The 20,549-nt window shown below is 37.0% G+C and overlaps 2 protein-coding genes across 2 annotated transcripts; both read left to right on the forward strand.

Moving 5' to 3' along the window:
- Positions 1–770: 770 nt before the first annotated feature.
- LOC311095391 (E3 ubiquitin-protein ligase TRIM35-like) lies at positions 771–19,857 on the forward strand (the record flags this gene model as incomplete). Its single annotated transcript, XM_084133875.1, has 10 exons — positions 771–791; positions 912–1,076; positions 1,273–1,334; positions 1,414–1,461; positions 4,651–4,966; positions 18,037–18,132; positions 18,245–18,475; positions 18,593–18,615; positions 18,697–18,815; positions 19,191–19,857. 10 exons carry the CDS (start codon positions 771–773, stop codon positions 19,736–19,738), a joined length of 1,629 nt encoding a protein of 542 aa, XP_083990001.1. The 3' UTR covers positions 19,739–19,857.
- LOC311094437 (uncharacterized protein) lies at positions 10,492–14,244 on the forward strand. The gene is made up of 9 exons (XM_084132399.1): positions 10,492–11,215; positions 12,046–12,091; positions 12,380–12,573; positions 12,742–12,864; positions 12,948–12,995; positions 13,175–13,282; positions 13,377–13,418; positions 13,614–13,685; positions 13,810–14,244. The coding sequence occupies exons 4-9, from the start codon at positions 12,786–12,788 to the stop codon at positions 14,016–14,018; spliced, it is 558 nt and encodes a 185-aa protein (XP_083988525.1). The 5' UTR covers positions 10,492–11,215; positions 12,046–12,091; positions 12,380–12,573; positions 12,742–12,785; the 3' UTR covers positions 14,019–14,244.
- Positions 19,858–20,549: the final 692 nt, after the last annotated feature.

Consider the following 20,549-nt stretch of genomic DNA (forward strand, 5'->3'; position numbering starts at 1 on the left):
TTCACAGTATAAGTATGAACTGTAGCTGAAATATAGCCATTGATGCATGAGGTCCACTATAGTGGACAGATGATTAATCAGATTTTTCTCCCAATCTAAAATCAAAACTTGGAAAATGTAACTGTGATAGGACTCATTAGATATTGCTTGATGCTGTAATATTTTTTTTACCTACAAGAGGATAGTAGGAATGGGTGGATATTCCGGAGCAACTTGGCATTTCTGACTGACCATTATCTTGGTTTGGAGAAAAAAAAAAAAAAAAAAAAATCGAAACACAACGGCTTGCCACTTGGTTGCAATGTATAGGATGATGCACCAGGGTCCACTGTAGAGGTTGATGTGCAACTATGCCATCAAAACCCGTGCAAATTCAAGAAAATGCTTTTTTAAGAGCTGTCCACTGTAGTGACCTCTATGCATGAAAGGGTTAAGTTAATTCATGGGAAAGACCCCATTATTTAGATATGTCTAAGTCAAAGTATCATGTAAAATTTAAGACCTCTCATTAGTAAACATAAGACTTTGTAAGACTTTTTATTACCTTAAATTAAAAACAAAATAAAAACTAATTGAATCCTTTTTAAGGATCCGCAGTAATCCTGTGATACCCGTACAATCATTACTGAGGGATTTCTTCATAACAATGTGAGTTTAAGTGCTGTCCATGGTAGATGTTTCTATCACTTTCTACAGTATGTATTTTTGCATTTTAATAATTTCATATTTACTTTGTTCTTTTATGTCAGAGCCACCACGGGAACCAGAACATGGGGACAAGTAAAAGTGAAGTACAAGAATATTCTACAAAATGGTAGCCTTTAATTCTTATACTGTCTTTATTTTAAAAGCCACTTTTTTCCTCTTTTTAAAAGCCACTGTTAAATAATGTGTTTGTCTGTTTATAACAGCCACCAAGAAAAACAGGTGGTGGACCTGCACCCCCACAATATACCCCAGCAGAGGAGCTGGCCCTTGGGTTGAATGAAAACCAAACCATTGTGGAGGCATCCCTGGGGGCAGCTCTTCCTCAGACCCAAAGCCAGGGACCAGTAGCAGCAACACCTTCATTACTGGTAGGCTAAATGAGCTTTCAATTCTCTTAGTAGCCTACACTGTAAAATTATTTGTTGCTGCATTAAATGAATAAAATATATATAATATAAATATAAATATGAAATATAAAATGTTGCCATGAGTTATTGATCACATTATATTTTTTTACAGTGTAGTTAATTGTAATGACAAGTTTTTTTCCCCTCTTTTGTGCAGTTTTACATAATACACCAACACTTTTACCTGTTCCCAAGCAAGTGGTGGCTGAAGCATATGCAGTAAGTTGTGTACTTTTTCTAACTCGCATAAAGGGAAGAAAGTGCAACACTTTGTAATACCCATTTATTTCCATTGCAGGACAGTGAAGAAACCCTCTCAGATGACTGTCCTTTGGAGGAAGAACCTGTAAGTGCATAAATAACTTTACACTAATTTGTATACACTTGTGTACCTATTCTTTCTGTCTGCAATATGAGTTGCAGGAGTCAACACCTAGAGAAAGGCCTACAGAAAGGCTTGCAGAAGAGTCTGCACAAAGAACTGATACAGAGGTGGACAGTGTTGTACTTTTACTTTTTACTTTTGTTGCATGAGGCATGTTTTGACCCTTTTTTTTTTCTTTCACAAAATGACACAGGGTGACATCCGTTCCCTATATAAACGGCATCTTCAACAAAAAAATGAGTATTTTGACCTGAAAAAACACAAATTAAGAGGAGAAATTGAACTCGACAACCTGAAAAAGAGAAAAATTGCACTAGAGATAGTTACTTCAACTTTTTTTTATCAGCGTGAAGAGGTCAATAACATAGCTGGAGAACAATTATGTCACATTTACCTCAGGAAAGTCATTTAATGAACATAATATAGGCTATAGCACGTAGTTGGCAAGAAAAAAAAGAGCTAGCCTATAGAGAGTATTTTGCTAAATATGTGTTCTATATTTATTATATTTTTACTTATATCATTAAATAAAGTTGTTGTTATTATAATAAAAAAAACACATATTATTTTTAATTTGAGTTACTTTTAACCTGAAATAATACTACCAGCTGATAGGGCTGTCTGTTTACAGCATTAGGTGAGTTGTTTTTTTATTGAGAAAAAAATCTTGAGTACCTAATATTTATCCAAATGAGTCAATATTAAATGAAATTAGGCTACAATAACTGAATTGAATTGAAATAATAAAAAAGCGTAGCTTACCAGAAATTGTACCATGCACCATAACATTTACATATAATTTTACACTTATGCTATAAAGCCTGAAATGGGCACTTTTTGTGACAGCAACCCTATAATTTTTAATCAAAGATGTGGCTTAACTTCAGAATTTGAACTAAAATCAGTATTCTTATGATTGCTCTGAACAGTTCTGACTAAGTTCAACAAACATTAAATTACTTATTCATAAACTTAAAAAAATAATTAATAAAAATGTAAGTGTGACAGGGTTGATACTAGGGTAACAGGGTTGAAGATGGTAACGGGGTTGAAGAGACAAATACAGCTTAACATATACATAGTTGTTTTTTACTCAAATTCACTGTAAGATTTTCTATAAACGCAAATTACTAATACCCTGGGGGCTAAGCCCCCCCGTCTTCCAATCCTAGTGACGTCCCTGGCCTACACTATACTACACTATACTACTGAATCCCTTTCCTTGCGATGCGGATTCTTAATGGCCTCATCTGTATGGGGGCTGTTTACACCTGGCCACTTCATGCGTTTTCTCAGATGGGATAGCTATCCGATCGTGAAGAGACCAGGTGTAAATGCCCTCCGAAACGCATTCAAGACGGATTTGAATCCGATCGCTCAAACCACTTCAGGAGGAGGTCTGAGACGCACTCCAGACGAAACTGGACAAGTGTAAATGCATCTGGTTGTTGAAACCACATGTAAATTGTACTCCTCCCAAAAATGGCACAAAAAAAAATAAACGTGTGAGAGCGTGTTATAGGCTATATGTAATGTTATAGCCAGATATGATGACGCTACTGCAACACGCATCACCGTGACCGCAGATGAGAAGCTGAGCATCTATTCATTAAGCCAACGTGCAAACTATAATCAAAGTGAAAGTGAGAAGCTTAACACACAATCATCATCATTAAAAGTAAAGAAACGAAATGATCTTACCAGGGCTGTTGCTGCTGCTCTCTCTTATTGCGATCTTTGATTAAAATGCAGCTCATATCTGTTGCTTTCGGTGACGTGCACTCCATTAAATCTGCATATAGCGCGGGGATTGAAGATCGGATTTAAATCCGTTTCGCAAAAACACATTTATGTGATGTGTAAATGGAATCGTTTTGATAAATCAGATAGCTATCCGATCTGAGAAAACGCATGAAGTGGCCAGGTGTAAACAACCCCTATAAGATGTATAAGATGTGAAAGTGTGTGTCTTTGTGTGCATGCACCTGCATTTATTTACTCCCTCTATTCATGAGTTTTGTTGGTTTACAAACAGGAAAAATGTCCACATCCAGGATACAAAATGTTATCTTTATTGTTTTGAGTTACTATGAGTATGCAATGGAACAGATTGTTGTCATGTAGGCTATTTAATATATTGATTAATTAATTTATTCATCTATCCATCCATTCATTCATGTTTGCTTCGAAGATTAATGCGTTTGGATGTGAAACATTTTGCCTCACTTTCACCAGCAGAGGTCCTCGTCAAGCTCTGGTTTGAAAAGCTTTGTGTAATGAACTTTTTTCTGATACAATTGTGTTGAAAGCTTCGCTGGTTCATAATGCTTCACTTCACCTTCACTACAGAAAACACAGGCAAAAAGGGAATCCCGAAAACAGGCAGAGAATAAAAAAAAACAAAAAAACAAGACACATGAAACCAGGATAACACTTAGAAATGCAGAGTAACAACATCCAAAACTTTTGCAAGGAATGACAGCACATACAGGGCTTATATAGGCAATATTAACAAGGTATTGTGAGACAGCAGAATGTAAGCAAGCATAATGGGTCCAGGCAGTGGGTTATGGGAAATGTAGTCCATGATAAGATGGCGAGAGTCGGGAGGTGTTTCCCCCTAGTGGAGATCATGGGCACTCCAGCTGGTGGATGTGACAGTCTTATATGACCCACTAGAAGGGACAATCAGTCTTATTTTTTTTGGAATCAAATTTTTATATAACTGACTTAAAAAAGTTATGAATCGTTTTAAAGAAAAAAAAAAAGACTAACTTACTAGTTTCAGTGGTTTATGCAACCAGTCCCAGAAGCTCCAAAAGGTCGTCAGAAACTCCACCCTCTTACAAAACCTTCCAGGAAGTGACTAGTCATTATTTCTGCCTTTCACTTTTACTGAAAGCTAAAACGAGTCGTGAAGAACAGAGGAGGACACATTATATTAGGGCTTTTGTGTATTTCTGAATGAATCTAGATTAGATTTTGATTGTAATAGTTGTTTACTCTTTAAACCAAAGTTCAGAAAGTGAAAGTAAATTGTAGATTATTGGATCTTTTACAAGACGAGGAAATGGATCCAAAATCTGTGGAAGAGCTTTCTTGTCCTGTTTGCTATGAAATCTTCAAGACTCCTGTTTTTCTGTCCTGTAGTCACAGTTTTTGTAAAGAGTGTCTACAACAGTTCTGGAAAACTAAGGAAACTCAGGAGTGTCCTGTCTGCAGGAGAAGATCATCTAAAGGTGAACCTCCATGTAATCTAGCGTTAAAAAACTTGTGTGATTCATTGATAAAGGAGGGAAATGAGAAACGTTCATCAGGATCTGAGGAGATCTGCAGTTTACACAGTGAGAAACTCAAACTCTTCTGTCTGGAGGACAAACAGCCTGTGTGTATAGTGTGCAGAGACTCAGAGAAACACACCAATCACACATTCAGACCCATCAGTGAAGTGCTTTCATCTTACAAGGTAAGACTAATGTCTCTCATTTCAAATGTTAAATACAGTGATATACATAGAAACAGTATTATCCCCTTACTGTCGCGAATTTGCAACAAACCGCTTCCATTCAGACTGCAGGCGAGATAGTGTGTGTTTCCCCCCAATGCCTGTTTGTGATGTTAGTGATGTTACGTTCGTGAACGAATCGTTCTTTTTGAACGAATCTTTTAGGTGAACGAATCGTTCTCGTTCACGTAATCATTGACTCATATTCTCGTTCACTGAAATTCCTCCCTCCACTATGGAACGCCGTTGGGGACAATACTTATTATATGCAACGCGTGAAATTTGGACGCATTAACACGCACAGTTTGTACGCGTAAATACGAAGTATATGTTCGGGTGTCGCGTCAGACCGCACAACAGCCAATAGCGTTGCTCTATTTAGGATTTCATTTGCATTTGTGATGCGATGGCACGTTGCTGTATACATATATAAACATCAGACGACATTTCTTTCCGTGAGGGATGATGTGCTGTTAGGTAAGCAAATACCTATGCAAACGTCACACGTAACATTTGTTCGTGAATGAGATCGTAATTTTACGTTGGCATGTACATAGGCAAGCGTAAAACTTTAGAGTCAATGATGCATTTATACGTTGGCTGTGATGTCAGTGCTGTGTCATGCTGTGGCATCTCATCCCGTTTGTACTCATGCAGGTTTTTTGTCTCCGGTAACGTGGAAAAGTGGATTGCTCTCTACGAAGGCTCTTAGAAATTTTTTATTAAACTGTCAAAGAACTTTTACAGACTGCATTCAGTTTGCATCCTCTTATAACAGGCTATATACACATGTACAGTGCTTAATTTGTAACGGAACAAAAAAAAAAAAATTACACTGCCTACTAGCTTCTCTGCAGGGACAGCGCCAGAGAATTTTTAACGCATGTGCTGAGTGGGTGCTAGATTTGACGGAGAGCCGCGCAAAACTTGGCCACTAAATATTTAATATTCAGTTATGTTAATGATCACAATTAAAGTTTTAATTTTATTAAATTGAACAAGGGCAACTTTCAGCATTCAATCAAATAGGCCTATTCTAAAAGATGTAGGCTATTATTAATAATAATGTTATTTCAACACAATATCTCGTTATTTCGAAATAATATGTGTGCGTGCATCTGTAAATCCGGTGATGCGTGTATTGATTTTTATTAATAAACAAGTGTTTTCTCTAAAAGTGTCGACTCGGCTGCAAAGATGAAGTTGACGATCGCCATCTCCGTGTGAACGCGCTTATAGAGAGAAATGCACATAAATAAGACTAATGGATTACATAATCAGAGAGTAGCCTTTTTCTTTTTTCGTTTTGAATGATTTCGTTTAAAGACATTTCAAGCTTTGTGTATTTGATGTATTTGTAATGTCTGTGTGAGGCATACACTGAGTTTCGTTAAGTTAGGGTGTGCTCTAGTTCACGTGCAATGGAAGTGAGCGCGCGGGCGCCTCCGTTATATTTGTTTCGTAGGCCTATTTATTAAATACAGGCAATTGGTTGATGAAAAATTTATTAAAATTAAGATACAATTTATACAAAACGAAATTCACTTTAAAGAAAGGCTTTCTACAAAACAACTTCAACTTCAACGGTCAAAATCATGTCTGACCCGCTCCATGTCTCATATTGCGCGGTCGTGCTGTTCACTTTTCATAAATCAACATAAATGAAAAAAAAATAACATTATAATATTTTAACAAATATGAAACTAAATGCGCTTTTTTTAATGGCTAAAACAGTATAGTAGGCCTACATACTTTCTATTTGTACAAATTTCTGCACATTAATTTAATTCTGAATTTTGCACACACAAGTTGAAAGGCATTTGTTCAAATCAAGTTCACGGATAATTGTGCGTGCATTTATTAATCATTATGATACTAAAATCCTTACAAATAGGCTATGCTATGTACAAAAATCAGAAAAGCCCAAATCAGAAAAACAAATCAAATGAGCCCAGAATATGAACGCAATTACACGTTAAGCATTTTCCTCCCATAGAAACCCATTATAAAAACGCTTAATGTGGCTTAATGCAGATTAGAATGTCCCCTTATTATGTCGAAATAACGAGATATTATGTCGATACTAGGCTACTGTGTCCACCGTGGTCTCCTTTTTGATCAGCGGAAACAATTTTTGCTTGTTTGGGATCTGACTGTCCAGCGTATTTGAAAAAGTTAAGCAAACTTTCCTGTCTTTTTGACATTTTTTCCCTGCGTGAAACGATCGAGGCTAACAGCAATCTCAACTCGTACAACAAGCACGCAAGTCATGTGTCACAAACATTGAACACTACACAAACAGTATTTATTTATTTATTTATTTTTCATTTAGGCAATTAATTTTAGTGACACAGTAGGTGCCGGATCCAATAAAAAAGGTGCCGGATCCAATGTCGGAGGTGACGGAACATGTTCCGGCGTGTTCAGGCTCAAATTAAGCCCTGTGTATAACATATGTTAACTAGTGATGGGAAGTTCGGCTCTTTTCGAAAGAGCCGGCTCTTCTTTGGGAGCTGAGCCAAAAGAGCCGGCTCTTTCGACTCCCGAAAGGCTCTTAATTTAGGATTTTTTGTAGGCCTTTATTTTACCATAACTTTGCAAAAATTAATGGTTTGTGTGTTGAAAACCCTTTCATGTACAGTGTTTTTATGCATTTATTGCACAAATTAACAACAAAACAGCAAATAAACAGCTCTGTTGTCATTGAATGCAAGTTTTTTAAACCTAGGGATCCTATATAAAGCGACGAGAATACTTTTTGTGCGCAAAAACAAACAAAAATAACGACTTTATTCCACTATTAATTTCCTTCTCTCTGGGCCTCGAGTCTTTTCACGTAGTGTTTTTGCGCAGCGTGTCAGTGTTGTACGACACACGCATCACACACATGACCAGCGTCGGCCAATAGTGAGCCTACGTGGTGACGTGTAACACAGACACGCTGCGCAAAAACACTACGTGAACTAACTCGAGGCCCAGAGAGAAGGAAATGAATAGTGGAATAAAGTCGTTATTTTTGTTAGTTTTTGCGCACAAAAAGTATTCTCGTCGCTTGATATACTTAACATTGAGCCACTGTAGTCACTTAGACTATATTAACGATCTCTTTAATAACTTTTCTGGGCCAGCAAGTTTCAATCCCTTATAAGCCTATGGAGAAGTGATCCAGCTCTCAAATTTAATCAAAAATATCGTCATTTGTGTTCCGAAGATGAACGTAGGTCTTACGGGGTTGAAACAACATGAGGGTGAGTAATTACTGACAGAATTTTCATTTTTGGGTGAACTAACCCTTTAACGTTGTTACGACTCGTTAACTTGCAGTGGAGTGCTGCTTCGCTTCACCCACCTCTCTGTTTTTACATAATGGTATGATCCCATATCCTCACATCTGATTGGCCGCGATGCGATTGCTGACCAATCAAAACAAAGTTCTGCCTTGAGGAAAGCAGAGAAAGGAAAAAAACTGGGAGCCGGCTCTCACTCGATGCGAGCCGGCTCTTCTGATTCACTACAAAGCATCGGCTCTCAGAGCCGCATCTTTTGCGCATGACACATCACTAATGTTAACATATGTATACAACATACAACACTGGATACGGCCATAGCCAGAGTTTAATAATTAGTGAGGTCCAGGGTGGGGTGTCAATAATTATACATAATAGTGCCAATAAATGCCATAAATCATTCAACTTTAATAAATACAATGAATAATAAAGTTAGCAAAGGCTAAATACTAAATACTATTGTTTTTTCAAAATGACTGGAGTAATCTCCGAGTGGGCCAGCATCAATCTGGTATGAGAGACTCTGGAATGCTCCTTGAAGTCGGGATGTCAGTTTGACACGAAATAATTAATACACATATACTGTATACTGTATATGTCAGATAAAAATAATCTAATAACAACAATATATTGTAACAATCACAAATTTAACAATTATATTATAACAATAAGGCAAATACAAAAGCAGAAAACAAAGCACCAGTAGCCTATGACAATTTACAAATCTTTATTCAACATTTAAACACAGACACAATCATACGACACATAAACATTACAGAATCACTACAGCAGGCGGACCACGTAAACTGTGGGGCAGCCAGTCCAAGTCCAAGTGTAAATAGCAACAGTTGTGGATTCAGTAGACATTTAGATGCTATTTACTTATAAATAGTGACAGATAACGTTACTATTTGCTCATCAGTATTGTTGTGCATTAAACATCCTGCAATATAACTGACAGTAGATTATTAGATTTATAAAACAATATTAAAATCATGGCAACTTATTGAGATATTAAAGACTAGAGCTACCCCTAACCTTACCCTAAATGTAACTTTTATGAATTAAAATGAATTTTAAGTCAAATCATTTTTATTGAAAACAATTTTGCGTTTAATAACTGTAAAGTTATTAAAAAAAAGCGCTGTCAGTGGGAATAGAACCCCGGTCTCCCTTTACACGTTACGCCACAGAAACCGCTGACTAACTTTTTCCACATATAGGGTAGACTGGCCTAGTGTAATTAGTTCTGCCAACAAGTAGGCTATTTGCAGTGGTCCAAATAGACACCTCGAATGCATTAACCAGAGGGGAAATAGGCTATGGTCGTTGGATCACAGAGACCACTCACTTTTCCTACAGGACAAATTCCTTTAACGTTACAAAATAATATAATGTTAATTCATGCAGTCATTGAATGTATTTAATCATTGACTCTAAATTATCACCAGTTTAACTAAAACAGAAAAATTTGTATGTCGCACATCAAATAACACTCAGAAATATTACACGTTCAAAAATGTCATGTTTACACGACGAAAACGTTCGTATAGAAACACGTAACAAAAAATACACGGCCAAAAATGTTGCTTTAAGGCGATACAAACGATCGTGTCTTTAAATAACATGACACAAAACTTCGCGTTTAGACGTACAAAACGTTCGCGTTTACACGGACCAAAAAGACGCGTACAAACTGTGCGTGTTAATGCGTCCAAATTTCACGCGTTGCATATAATAGGTATTGTCCCCAACGGCGTTCCATACTCCACAGCCGCGCAGCGCATGCGCAGCTCAGTGAACCGGGTAGCTCTGTGTTTTCAACCTGTCAAGAATGACTAAACCTCAAGCCAATAGCCTTCGAGTATGAGATGTGACGAAGCATGTGATTTGTTGGATGTAGTGAACGAATACGCCTTCACTGACTGTGACCGAGTTGCTTTTGAGTCTGAACGAGAGAGAGAGATCTTCTCGTGAACGAACTGGTAGGCTACATGTAAACACGTGACGTAACGGCGACCAAAAGTGACGTCAGTATTGGTCGTGGGTTCGTCACGTCACCAAGAACGCAGAGAACGGACTTGTGTTCTTGTGGAGACCGGTCTTGCCAAGCTTCCTTGGAAGAACGAACTCGGAACCGGCCGCAATGACTTCTGGGACACCAGGCGAGTACTAGCTCAAGTCTGCATTCGATGCATCCTCGGTATAAAGAACACATCCGGGTTCTTTCATGCGTCCTCTGTACTTGCGTTCTTGAGAATTGGGTCTGAACTTCGACGGTTAATGATGACGTAAAACGAGAACACAAGGACGCAAGATCGCTGAAGAACGCATATTGAGAAACACCCTATGCCACGACGTTGTGGCAACGTCATCACAAGGTAGTCTCGTGACCACAGCTCTTGGTCGCTTCCTTACCTTCCCACAACGTTGTCTAAAGACCAGCTGATGACCAATTATTTTGGTCATTTTCTAACCTCCTCACCACGTCTTAGCCACGTCATTTCTTGACTTTAAGCAGATGTACATTTTAATAGAAGAATTTGTTTTCAGATGTTTTATATGTACAGGTGCTGGTCATATAATTAGAATATCATCAAAAAGTTGATTTATATCAGTAATTTCATTCAAAAAGTGAAACTATAATTTAATTATATATATATATATATATATATATATATATATATATACATTTATAATTATTATTATTTAAAAATGTTACCCTATTCACCTGTAGTGTCTCACTTAAGACTCATTCAAGTCATACAGATTTCAACAATTTCACTTCGGTACAGTAGGGGGCAGTATATGCAACTCTCAAACGCTTGCAGCCTCCCCATATCCACAAAAGAAGAGCTTCCGCTGCTGGTTGTGTTGAATCGAAGAAAGAAGAAATACACCATTCCTTCACGACAAAACACAGGTAAGTGTAAATACAACCCGCCATAAGGGTCCCACACATTCTCTAAAGTATTTTCCGAATTTTACATTTTAACCAAGATCTCTGTTTCAAATGTAGGTTAAAATGGTCGGCAAACGCGCCCGCGCGTTTTGCTGGATTTTCTTCACATTGTAGCACAATAAACTTAAATTTCTCCGTCATTTATGGTCATACAGAAAAAAGAAATATAAAAAAAGAATCTGTGATATTTCTACTTTTGTATGTGTCCACTTACAATCAAATCAAAACATTGTGCTTTTGTAAAATAAAGAAAATAAACAGGGTGTGCGTTCTGCCTCTCCGTCGCGGTGAACTTTTTTTTTCTTGAGCACGTCTATAAACTGAAACAAAACTCAGCGAATACTTGTCACACATTTATGAGCCATACACCTTTATAATCATTTAAGTGTGTACTTTTAAATGATCGGATTCAAACTGAAAACAAATATTCTCTGTTTAAGTAATTTGTATAAAACCAACAAGATGTCCAGCTTCTCAAACGCTTGCTCATTTTTAATTTGACCACGCCCACGCGCGCAAATGAGATTCACATGCAAATCGTAAATTTTTTCGCAAATTTACTGCTGTAGTCTCTTACTGTGGTAATTTATTTCATTATCCTGGTAAATAGAATAGCTTATTTCAGCTTTATTATTTAATTGTTGTTTTGTATTATTATATATTGTTTTTCTGCCTTCCCAATTCCTAGAAACCCTGTTTTTGTCAGGAAATGTTGTATTCACACAATAGTGGTGTGGGAAACTATTAAACTCACATCTATTTTCTTCCATTGCCGCTTTCGGTAATTGCAGATTTCCGTGATTTCCGATTTCAGTGAAGATTGACAGTGTTTTTCAGGTAAGCATGTTTTAAAAGTGATAGTATTAAATGCACTATACAAATATTGTTATTGGGGGACTGTAAACTATTCTGTTTTTAGAACTTGACAATCCCCTAACTTACACCTTTTCAGAAACATATCAATTGGCTATCATATCCTTACACAACACATGGTCTCAAGTGGATAATTGCTTTTGCTTATTTTATTCACAAACCATACTTTTTCACAATGTTAGGGTGTTGTAGTTACATGGAGTTTTAGGTTCTCTAGCTAAACTGGCATCATAAAATTTGATTGTATTTTAGGATGAAGCCAAGTCGGAGAATCTATTTACAGTCCTGGAGAGCTACCAGACGCACTCTCCAAAAACTCCATGCAAGCCAGGCAGAAAATGCCCGTGCGACCCAGACAGGGAATATCTGAATGTCATGAAGAGGGGAACAACCTGATCCTGATACTTGGATTTCCAGGAAAGTCAAGGTGTTTAGTGGTGTTACAGGTACAGTTGTATTAATTTCTTGTCCTGTTTTTGTTGTGCATGCTTAAGTAAATTTTTTTGAAAGCTGCTAAGAAAGCAAAATACATTGCATCATGTAGAATACTTGTGAAATGTTTCAACTAATCCTATATTGTTTGTACTTTCCCTAATGTTCACATTTCTTTGTAGCTGACTTTAACCAGGCACTTCGGTGGTTGAGAAAGGCCGAAACAATGTCAAACGTGGAAAGTGCCGAGGATGGGGCTGTGCTCTCAAAAAGGACATCAAAATGTGCTTACAGCAGCGATGAGGGTATTTACATTTTCATGTAGTTATTTATTACATGCTGTATCCCTGACTGGTTTGTTGACTGGAGTTTATTGTATGCTTTTTAGATGAAGGCTCTGCGGAACAGGTCCTCCATACTAATAAGAAATCCAGAGGTATGATATTAAATAATTGTTCAATATTTCTCAAGCATGCCATGCTTCACAAGAAAATATAAGAAATTTTATAAGAAAATTTATAAGAAAATCGCTAGCATTACATTTTTGGAAATCATTAGACAGGGTCCTGTAAATGAATGATTAACCAAAGTATCTTGGTAATATGTATCATCTAGATTTGTCCCATGGACCACCAGAGGTGCCACTTACACGGAAATCTTCTGCAGGACCAACACACCCTCCACCTCCCATCTGCATCTTTCCGCAGACAAACACTATGAACAGTAAGTTAACAATTGTTGCATAAGCTTTGTCAAGTTGCGCGGATCTATATTAAAATATACCTTATGTTGACATTTTTTTTATTTATTTACACAGACCTTGATCCAGTTAGTCCTATTCAGCCTGAGATGTCTGATGGTATGATTATATTTTTAGTGTTGGTTTAATGACTTTGAAAATCTTGTTTATTTGTAAGTGTTACAGTTATCAACATGGTGACACACAAGAAATGTAGCCTGGTGATTTGAACTTTGGTAGTTCTTGTTTTATAACATGCTGAACCTAAGTGTTGAGTTTAATCGCTTGCATTTTGTATTGCATATGTGCACACAGAAACTGCCAGCTGCTCCTCAAGTGTGTCAGACTCTATCTCCGCCTTAACCCAAACGGTTACAGTAATGCAAGGTATGTTCATTTTTATTGTGGGTAAATTTCAGTCATGTAATAACTGCAATGTGTTATCTTTGCACTTTGTACATTTCTGACCTTCATTTTAATGTCTTTGAAACATTTTGCATTTCTGAAACAGAGACACTTAAGGCAATGTTGACCCGCCAGGATTTGACAGCAAAAAACATCCAGGAGATCCTCCTCCGGTTAAACCAGACTGGAGGAGCCAGCCAGGGTCCGGAGACTCCAACAGAAATCGATGTGGCCCAGTCTTTGGAAGAACTTGCTGTCTTGGAGGCAAAACTGAAAGAGCTTCTGGACTACAAGATTTATTTAAGATTTATTTAAATTGTTTGTCTAGGTGCAGTCAGTCTCAGAAGTGGCGGTCCCACAAGAGATCAATAACCAGCAATTCAGTGACACAGATTAAGATTCAGATGAAGACCTTTTTAAAGTGTTGTACATAGTGACGTTTATTTTTTTCATTTTTTGCTTTAATGTATAGTTGTTCATTTTTTCCCCATTTGTTATTATAGTGTCTGTTAAATTCTGTTAAATAAAATCTGCAAAAACACTTCAGTTCTTTCAATTATTCTACAATGTTTTTTAACATGTGTTTACATTAGTGAATGTTTAAACATGTTTTTACCAATTGTTTGAGTAAAATGTCAAGATTTGAACAGTAATGCTAGTTGAAACAACAAACTTAAGTTCTGAACAAGAACCACAATTATCGATGTTGCTGTGACAGTAGTGGCAGGTAAATGCTAGTATAAATGGATGTCAATAAATCCACTGCAGAATGAATATATATATATGAATATATGAAAAAGTGTCAAAAGTCATCAAATGACCAATCGGCGACCTTAATTAAATAACGTTGTCGCAACGTACTGGAGATGTTGTCACGACGTCGGTTGGCGACGTCGTAGCGACCTCTTTTGGTGTTTCACTTTGACGGTTGTGGCGACGTCATATGCTAACGTAACTAAAAATGCGTGACTAAAAATGACCAGCACGTGACGTCATCACAACGTCATATTGTTTGCTGGGTATGTCGTTCGTGAACGAAAAGAACCAGTTGTTTGAACGATAATGATGGCGAACCGATAGAGCTAGGTTTGTGTAGTCAGCATATTTGCATCAAAGAAGGAAATTTACACTTTACCATTGTAATGAAAACAGTTTAATAACGCAAGCTGATGGTTAAATATAACAAAGACAAATTAACATCGTCATTTTGTACTTGTTTTGAGCTAAGGGGGGTGCACTTGACTGTTTACTTGATTTAAATTTACTCTTCTCTTTACCTGCTTTTCTTTTATTTTGTTTGTGTTTTTTTAGACTTAGTTTTGTGGTATTTTGCACTTTGAAAAATTTACTTTACTAATTGTGTTCATTTTGTATTATCAAAAATTAATTAATTACGTTTTATTCATGTCATATGCACTTCTCTAAAAACTAAAACAAACCAAAAAATATGACAGTATTGGTTAGGTCTCATTTGCGTAACGTCAGCAAATAACATTTCAGTTCGGGCTGTGAAGGGGCATGTAATTGGTTGGATCTACTGAACGAATACGCCCATCACTGACCGAGATCGCTCTGTTTCGAGTCTGAACGAGAGAGAGATCTCGTTTGTGAACGAATTGATCAAACTGGTACATTTCGTTCGTGAATGAGAGTACTGGGTAGATCGGTCATTTAGCATGTGATTCAATCTCATTCAAAGCGCAGTTATAGGTGTGCATATAATTGTTTATCATATTTAACATACAGAACATAACTCAACGTTTAATATAATCCCAGATTTATGAATGTGTATGTCTGACCAAACAATTAAAATGTTAATTATGCAAGAAAACCTTGGTTTGGTCATTTGAACCTCTTATTTAGACTTATTTTATTAATTTAGTAAATAAGGCACAAATTTTAACAAAGCCAAATCAGGTTTTTTTTGTAACAAGTAAATACGTTCGTTAAAACATAGCATAAAATACACTCTTTTTCGCCACCTGCTGCAGTATTTATGTAATAGGAAGAAATTGTCACTGAACGAATCAGTGAACGAATCATTCTGGTGAACGAACTGAAAATGAACGAGTCTCTGGAAAGAATCAAAATTTCAACCACTAGCACATTTGATACATACCTAGGAACCTTTTGCACGCACTGGTTTCTCGTAGGAGCGGTCGGAGTGGGAACTACATCCGGTTCACGGAAGCTAATATTTTGGTTTGCAAAATCCGCATATCAAGGGCGCAAATGTGGAGAAATTGCCCAAAATGAGTTAAGTTGTGCTAAGATAAAAATATGCACCAGCTTATTGATTGCTTCTATAGCTATGTTATTCATATAGACTTCATGTGACGAATATTTTTTACGTACTTTGTAGATTTCTGTTTGTAGCAAATTCGCGACATTGGTCCATAACGGCTGGATTGGGCTATAATCAGGGGCGGCTGGCCAATAGAGGGCGCTAGGGCTCCGCCCGCACTCATTAATGAGCCACACTCATTAAATAAATAAGTAAATACATACATAAATCATACATACAAATTGTCAGTATTTGTGTGTTTAAGATATTAAATGCACCCAGTATATGTGAAAAAATGACAGAAATTAAAAATGTCTGCTTTTTCAACACGTCTCCTCCACCTGCGTGCACGTCTCATCAGCTCTGGGGCGCTGGAGAGAGGCGCCCCAGAGAGGCGGGTCTGTGGAGCAGCTTAGCCAATTGCTGATTTAAGATATACATGTTTGACATAAACTGTAGCCAATCAGCGAGCTCAAATCTAGTCAGCTATGGGCGATTCTGTTAGCGCCCCAAGCTGCGCGCGCCCGAGCCGAGGCGCGCCCATCTCTATCACACAGCGGTCTATCGGCCTGGCTAGCTGGATGCGTCATGCTAATGCCTTGTTTTGCTTTCCGTGATTACTTTTTAAAACAACAGGGACAGATCCAGCATGGACAGTTACCGGAGTGAGGGACCTGTCTGAGAGAGTAACTAAACTTTTTGAGATAAATTTCAAATGCAAATGGAAAGTTTGTGCAATTTGTTTGTTTTTGTGTAAGAATGCTTCAGTCTTGTAATATGGCATTAAACAATTACTGACTTTTTCACAGAGCACTGGTATCATGCAGTTTGTGTTAAATTGTGTTTGGGTGGTTAATACTAATAATTATTTGTAATATTATTATTTTTCGCTTTACAAAGATATGTAAAGGCAGTGGTTCTCAAACTGGGTTTGTGGTGGTTCTGAAACCGTGAGGTGACAGAAGGGGGTGCGGGAACAAAATGCTGAATTTTGCCGTTCCTTTAACGTTAATACTTCCTCATCTTAAAATAAGATTTAAACTGAGCATGCATTTCTCTCAGGTTAAATGCTGTAAATACACGACATCCGATCAAATTACCTCATCTTTTGCGGTCAAAACTGTCTGCATTTAAGCAGCGTGTATAGGCTATATGACAGCTGCCGTTCTCGACAATGTACGTTACCTTTGTAAAAGTAGGGATTTAGCACTTACTAGCATGAAGAACAAATATAGACACAGGCTGTGCATGGAGATCGATATAAGAATCAAACTCTCTTCGATACAAACACTGGGACTGGGTTAAGGAATAGAACAAAATAAACATCAAAGCACAATACACATACCAAGGGCAGAAAGTAGGCCAAATACTCCCATAATGCTGTATTTAGATGGTTTCAGGCAAAAGGTTTCAGGTTTTTTCACAAAAAATAGCATGTTAGGATATAACACTATAAGAATATATAATGTATGCACTGGAGAAACAAGGAAAGAGTTAAACGGAGTGTAACATGGAATGTATAAAAACTACTGTCAATGTTAGGGAGTAGGAGAGTGTTTTGTTTCTTGCTGTTGTCAAGATTCATTAATTTGTCAATTAAAGTTTATAAGTTCTAACAACTTTGTGCCATGAATAAAATCTACATACCTGAGATGGGAAAATGTGTTTTATTAATTTTACCATTTTGTAAAAAAAAATTACCCTAAATGCCTGTTGTCGCTAATTTGCAACATACCTAAATTTATATCTATTCTATATGGTATAGACAAATTAACAATCTCAACTTAATTTAGCATCAGTTTGGAGCCAGAAACACACATAATACATTTTTTTATTTAATTGTAAATAAATTCAGGCGTTTATTTGTGTATACAATAGACCAGTATTTATTTTTACTCAAACTAAATCTCATAATATTCAGACACAAATGCTTCCATGAGAATGACCCATTCAACATATAAATAATATAACAATAAAAACATTCAAACATACAATGTTTAAACCTCTTAGAGCTGCACAAGTTTCACAGATTTTCATCTTAACCTGTAGGAGGAATTTAATACAGCACTGACGTCCTTACAAGACAAGCTCAAACATGGAGAAGAAATGAAGAAAAAGTGTGATGAAACAATTGAACACATCAAGGTGAGGATATAAAGAGTTAAATACTCAACATTCACACACAGAGTTTATCATTGACATTAGTGGAGTGTGTGTTCATACAGCGCTGACTGAAGTGAATGTGATTTGATTTCAGTCTCAAGCTGAGCACACAGAGCGTCAGATTAAAGAAGAGTTTGAGAAGCTTCATCAGTTTCTCAGAGACGAAGAAGAAGCTACAATCACTGCACTGAGAGAGGAAGAGGAGCAGAAGAAGCAGAGGATGAAGGAGAAGCTGGAGGAGATGAACACACACATCTCAGCTCTTTCACACACAATCAGAGACATGGAGGAGATGATGAAAGACAATGACGTCTCGTTTCTAAAGGTGACAAATCAATCTGGCTTCATTCTTTGTGTATGAAACAACTTGTATAGAGAGACTCATTGACAGTGAGAGTGTTTGATAAGATATTAAAATGTTTTCAAACTCTATATTTTCCAGAACTTTAAGGCCTCAATGGAAAGGTGAGTGAGCTGCTCGTATCTCTTCTCTCAGTGGATCTGAACTCAAATTCACTGCAGTTCTGACTCCTGAATGTTCCTCAGAGTCCAGATCTCACAGCCGGATCCACGGATGAGTTCTGGAGCTTTGATTCATGTGTCGCGTTATCTGGGTAACCTGCCGTTCAGAGTCTGGAAGAAGATGCTGGAAACTGTCCAACACAGTGAGTCTCAGCAGATTTGACACCAGTGCAGAAGATAGTTCACATATAAACACACACAACATCAACATTTGATAGAAATATATTTAATAATCACTTGAATTACCAAGTGAATCTGAACTGTATTTCAGAAAATCATCAGATCATACAGCAAACTCATAATGAAAAGTCTATTCCTCATGGTTTATGTTTATGTATTAAGAGACAATAGTGTTTATTGAATACTGATATTAAACCTGAATCCTCAATCCATTCTGACAGTAACTGAGAGACCATTGTTATGATTTATGATCTCTTTCAGAAAAAGAAAAATGTTTAACCTTTACATTTCTAATACATCATATTTCATCCTGTAATCTGATGTTATTCTCTTTGCAGCTCCGTTGACTCTGGATCCAAACACAGCAGGTCCTCTTCTCACACTCTCTGCTGATCTGACCAGTGTGTCGTTCAGTGATGGAGATAAAACACTTCCTGATAATCCAGAGAGGTTTGACTGGTATCCATGTGTCCTGGGATCTGAGGGCTTTAACTCAGGAACACACTGCTGGGATGTGGAGGTTGGAGACAATACAAGCTGGAGTCTTGGAATAACAACAGCATCATCACACCAAAGGAAGGGAGAAGATTTCTCTAAGTCTAATGTCTGGTATGTAGGGTGCATGTACAGCAAATACAGCTCACAATCCCCAGAGCAACCCGAGACTTACTTCACTGTTAAACAGAAGCTTCAGCGTGTGAGAGTTCAGCTGGACTATGACAGAGGAACAGTGTCATTCTCTGATCCTGTAACTAAAGACTGTCTGTGCAGATTCAGGACATCCTTCACAGAGACTGTCTTTCCATTCTTATTTAATGTCTGCACAACTTCTCCTCTGAGGATCTTACCAGTTAAACTGTTTATTACAGCAGAAAATCACAGTTAAATCTGATTCTGCTTCTAGATTAATACAGTTTTGCAAATTATGTTTCAATAATAACTCTGTAATCAAAGGGTCTCATTGATCAATCACAATTAAATGCTAAATTTAAAGTCAACCTTTAACCCGTGTGTTTCCTTAAGGACATGTTTGTCTCTTTCAGGTTTCAATTTTTTTTTAATCATTCATTGTTAATGCCAACTGCATCAAATTTGGTACAAGTGTGTATTTTTATTGGATTTTTCTTATTTCACCTTCATTTCCTTTCATAAATCACTGGGTACACAAAATATTTACACTCAGGACCTTAAGGACAAAAATGTCCCCATTGAAACCCATTAAAACTGTCCATTTCTTTTTATCTCAGGGCCATTTAACTATAAAATGATGCAGTCTTTGTTAATAGACTTTTGTTCTGCTGGCAAGGCTTACATGTACTTTTTTTTACTAATTTTTTATTTATTTTTTACAAGATAGCGTTTTTTTTTTTTTTTTTACAGGTTTGGTCTATAAAGCTAATACTCGCTTTTTTCGTGTTTTCTGCTTGTGCATATTAGAGACGATATTAAAAAAAAAACTAAAAATAATAGTAAAAAAACTAGTAATGCAGATGTGCAGTTGCTCACTGGTTATGATGATACGCTTCTCATATCAAGAGTCAACTGTAAATCAACAGCCCTGAGTCAAAGGAAAACTGATAAGGAACTTGATATGAGGACATTTAAGTGTTAAAAGTGATTTTGTCAAACACATGATTCAACACACAGTCTAATAATAATCAGGGTTGTTCAACTCCTGAAGAACTAACTTTCTGCAG

This window comes from Abramis brama, assembly GCF_963993115.1.
Source record: "Abramis brama genome assembly, chromosome: 13".
NCBI classification, from domain to species: Eukaryota; Metazoa; Chordata; class Actinopteri; order Cypriniformes; family Leuciscidae; genus Abramis; species Abramis brama.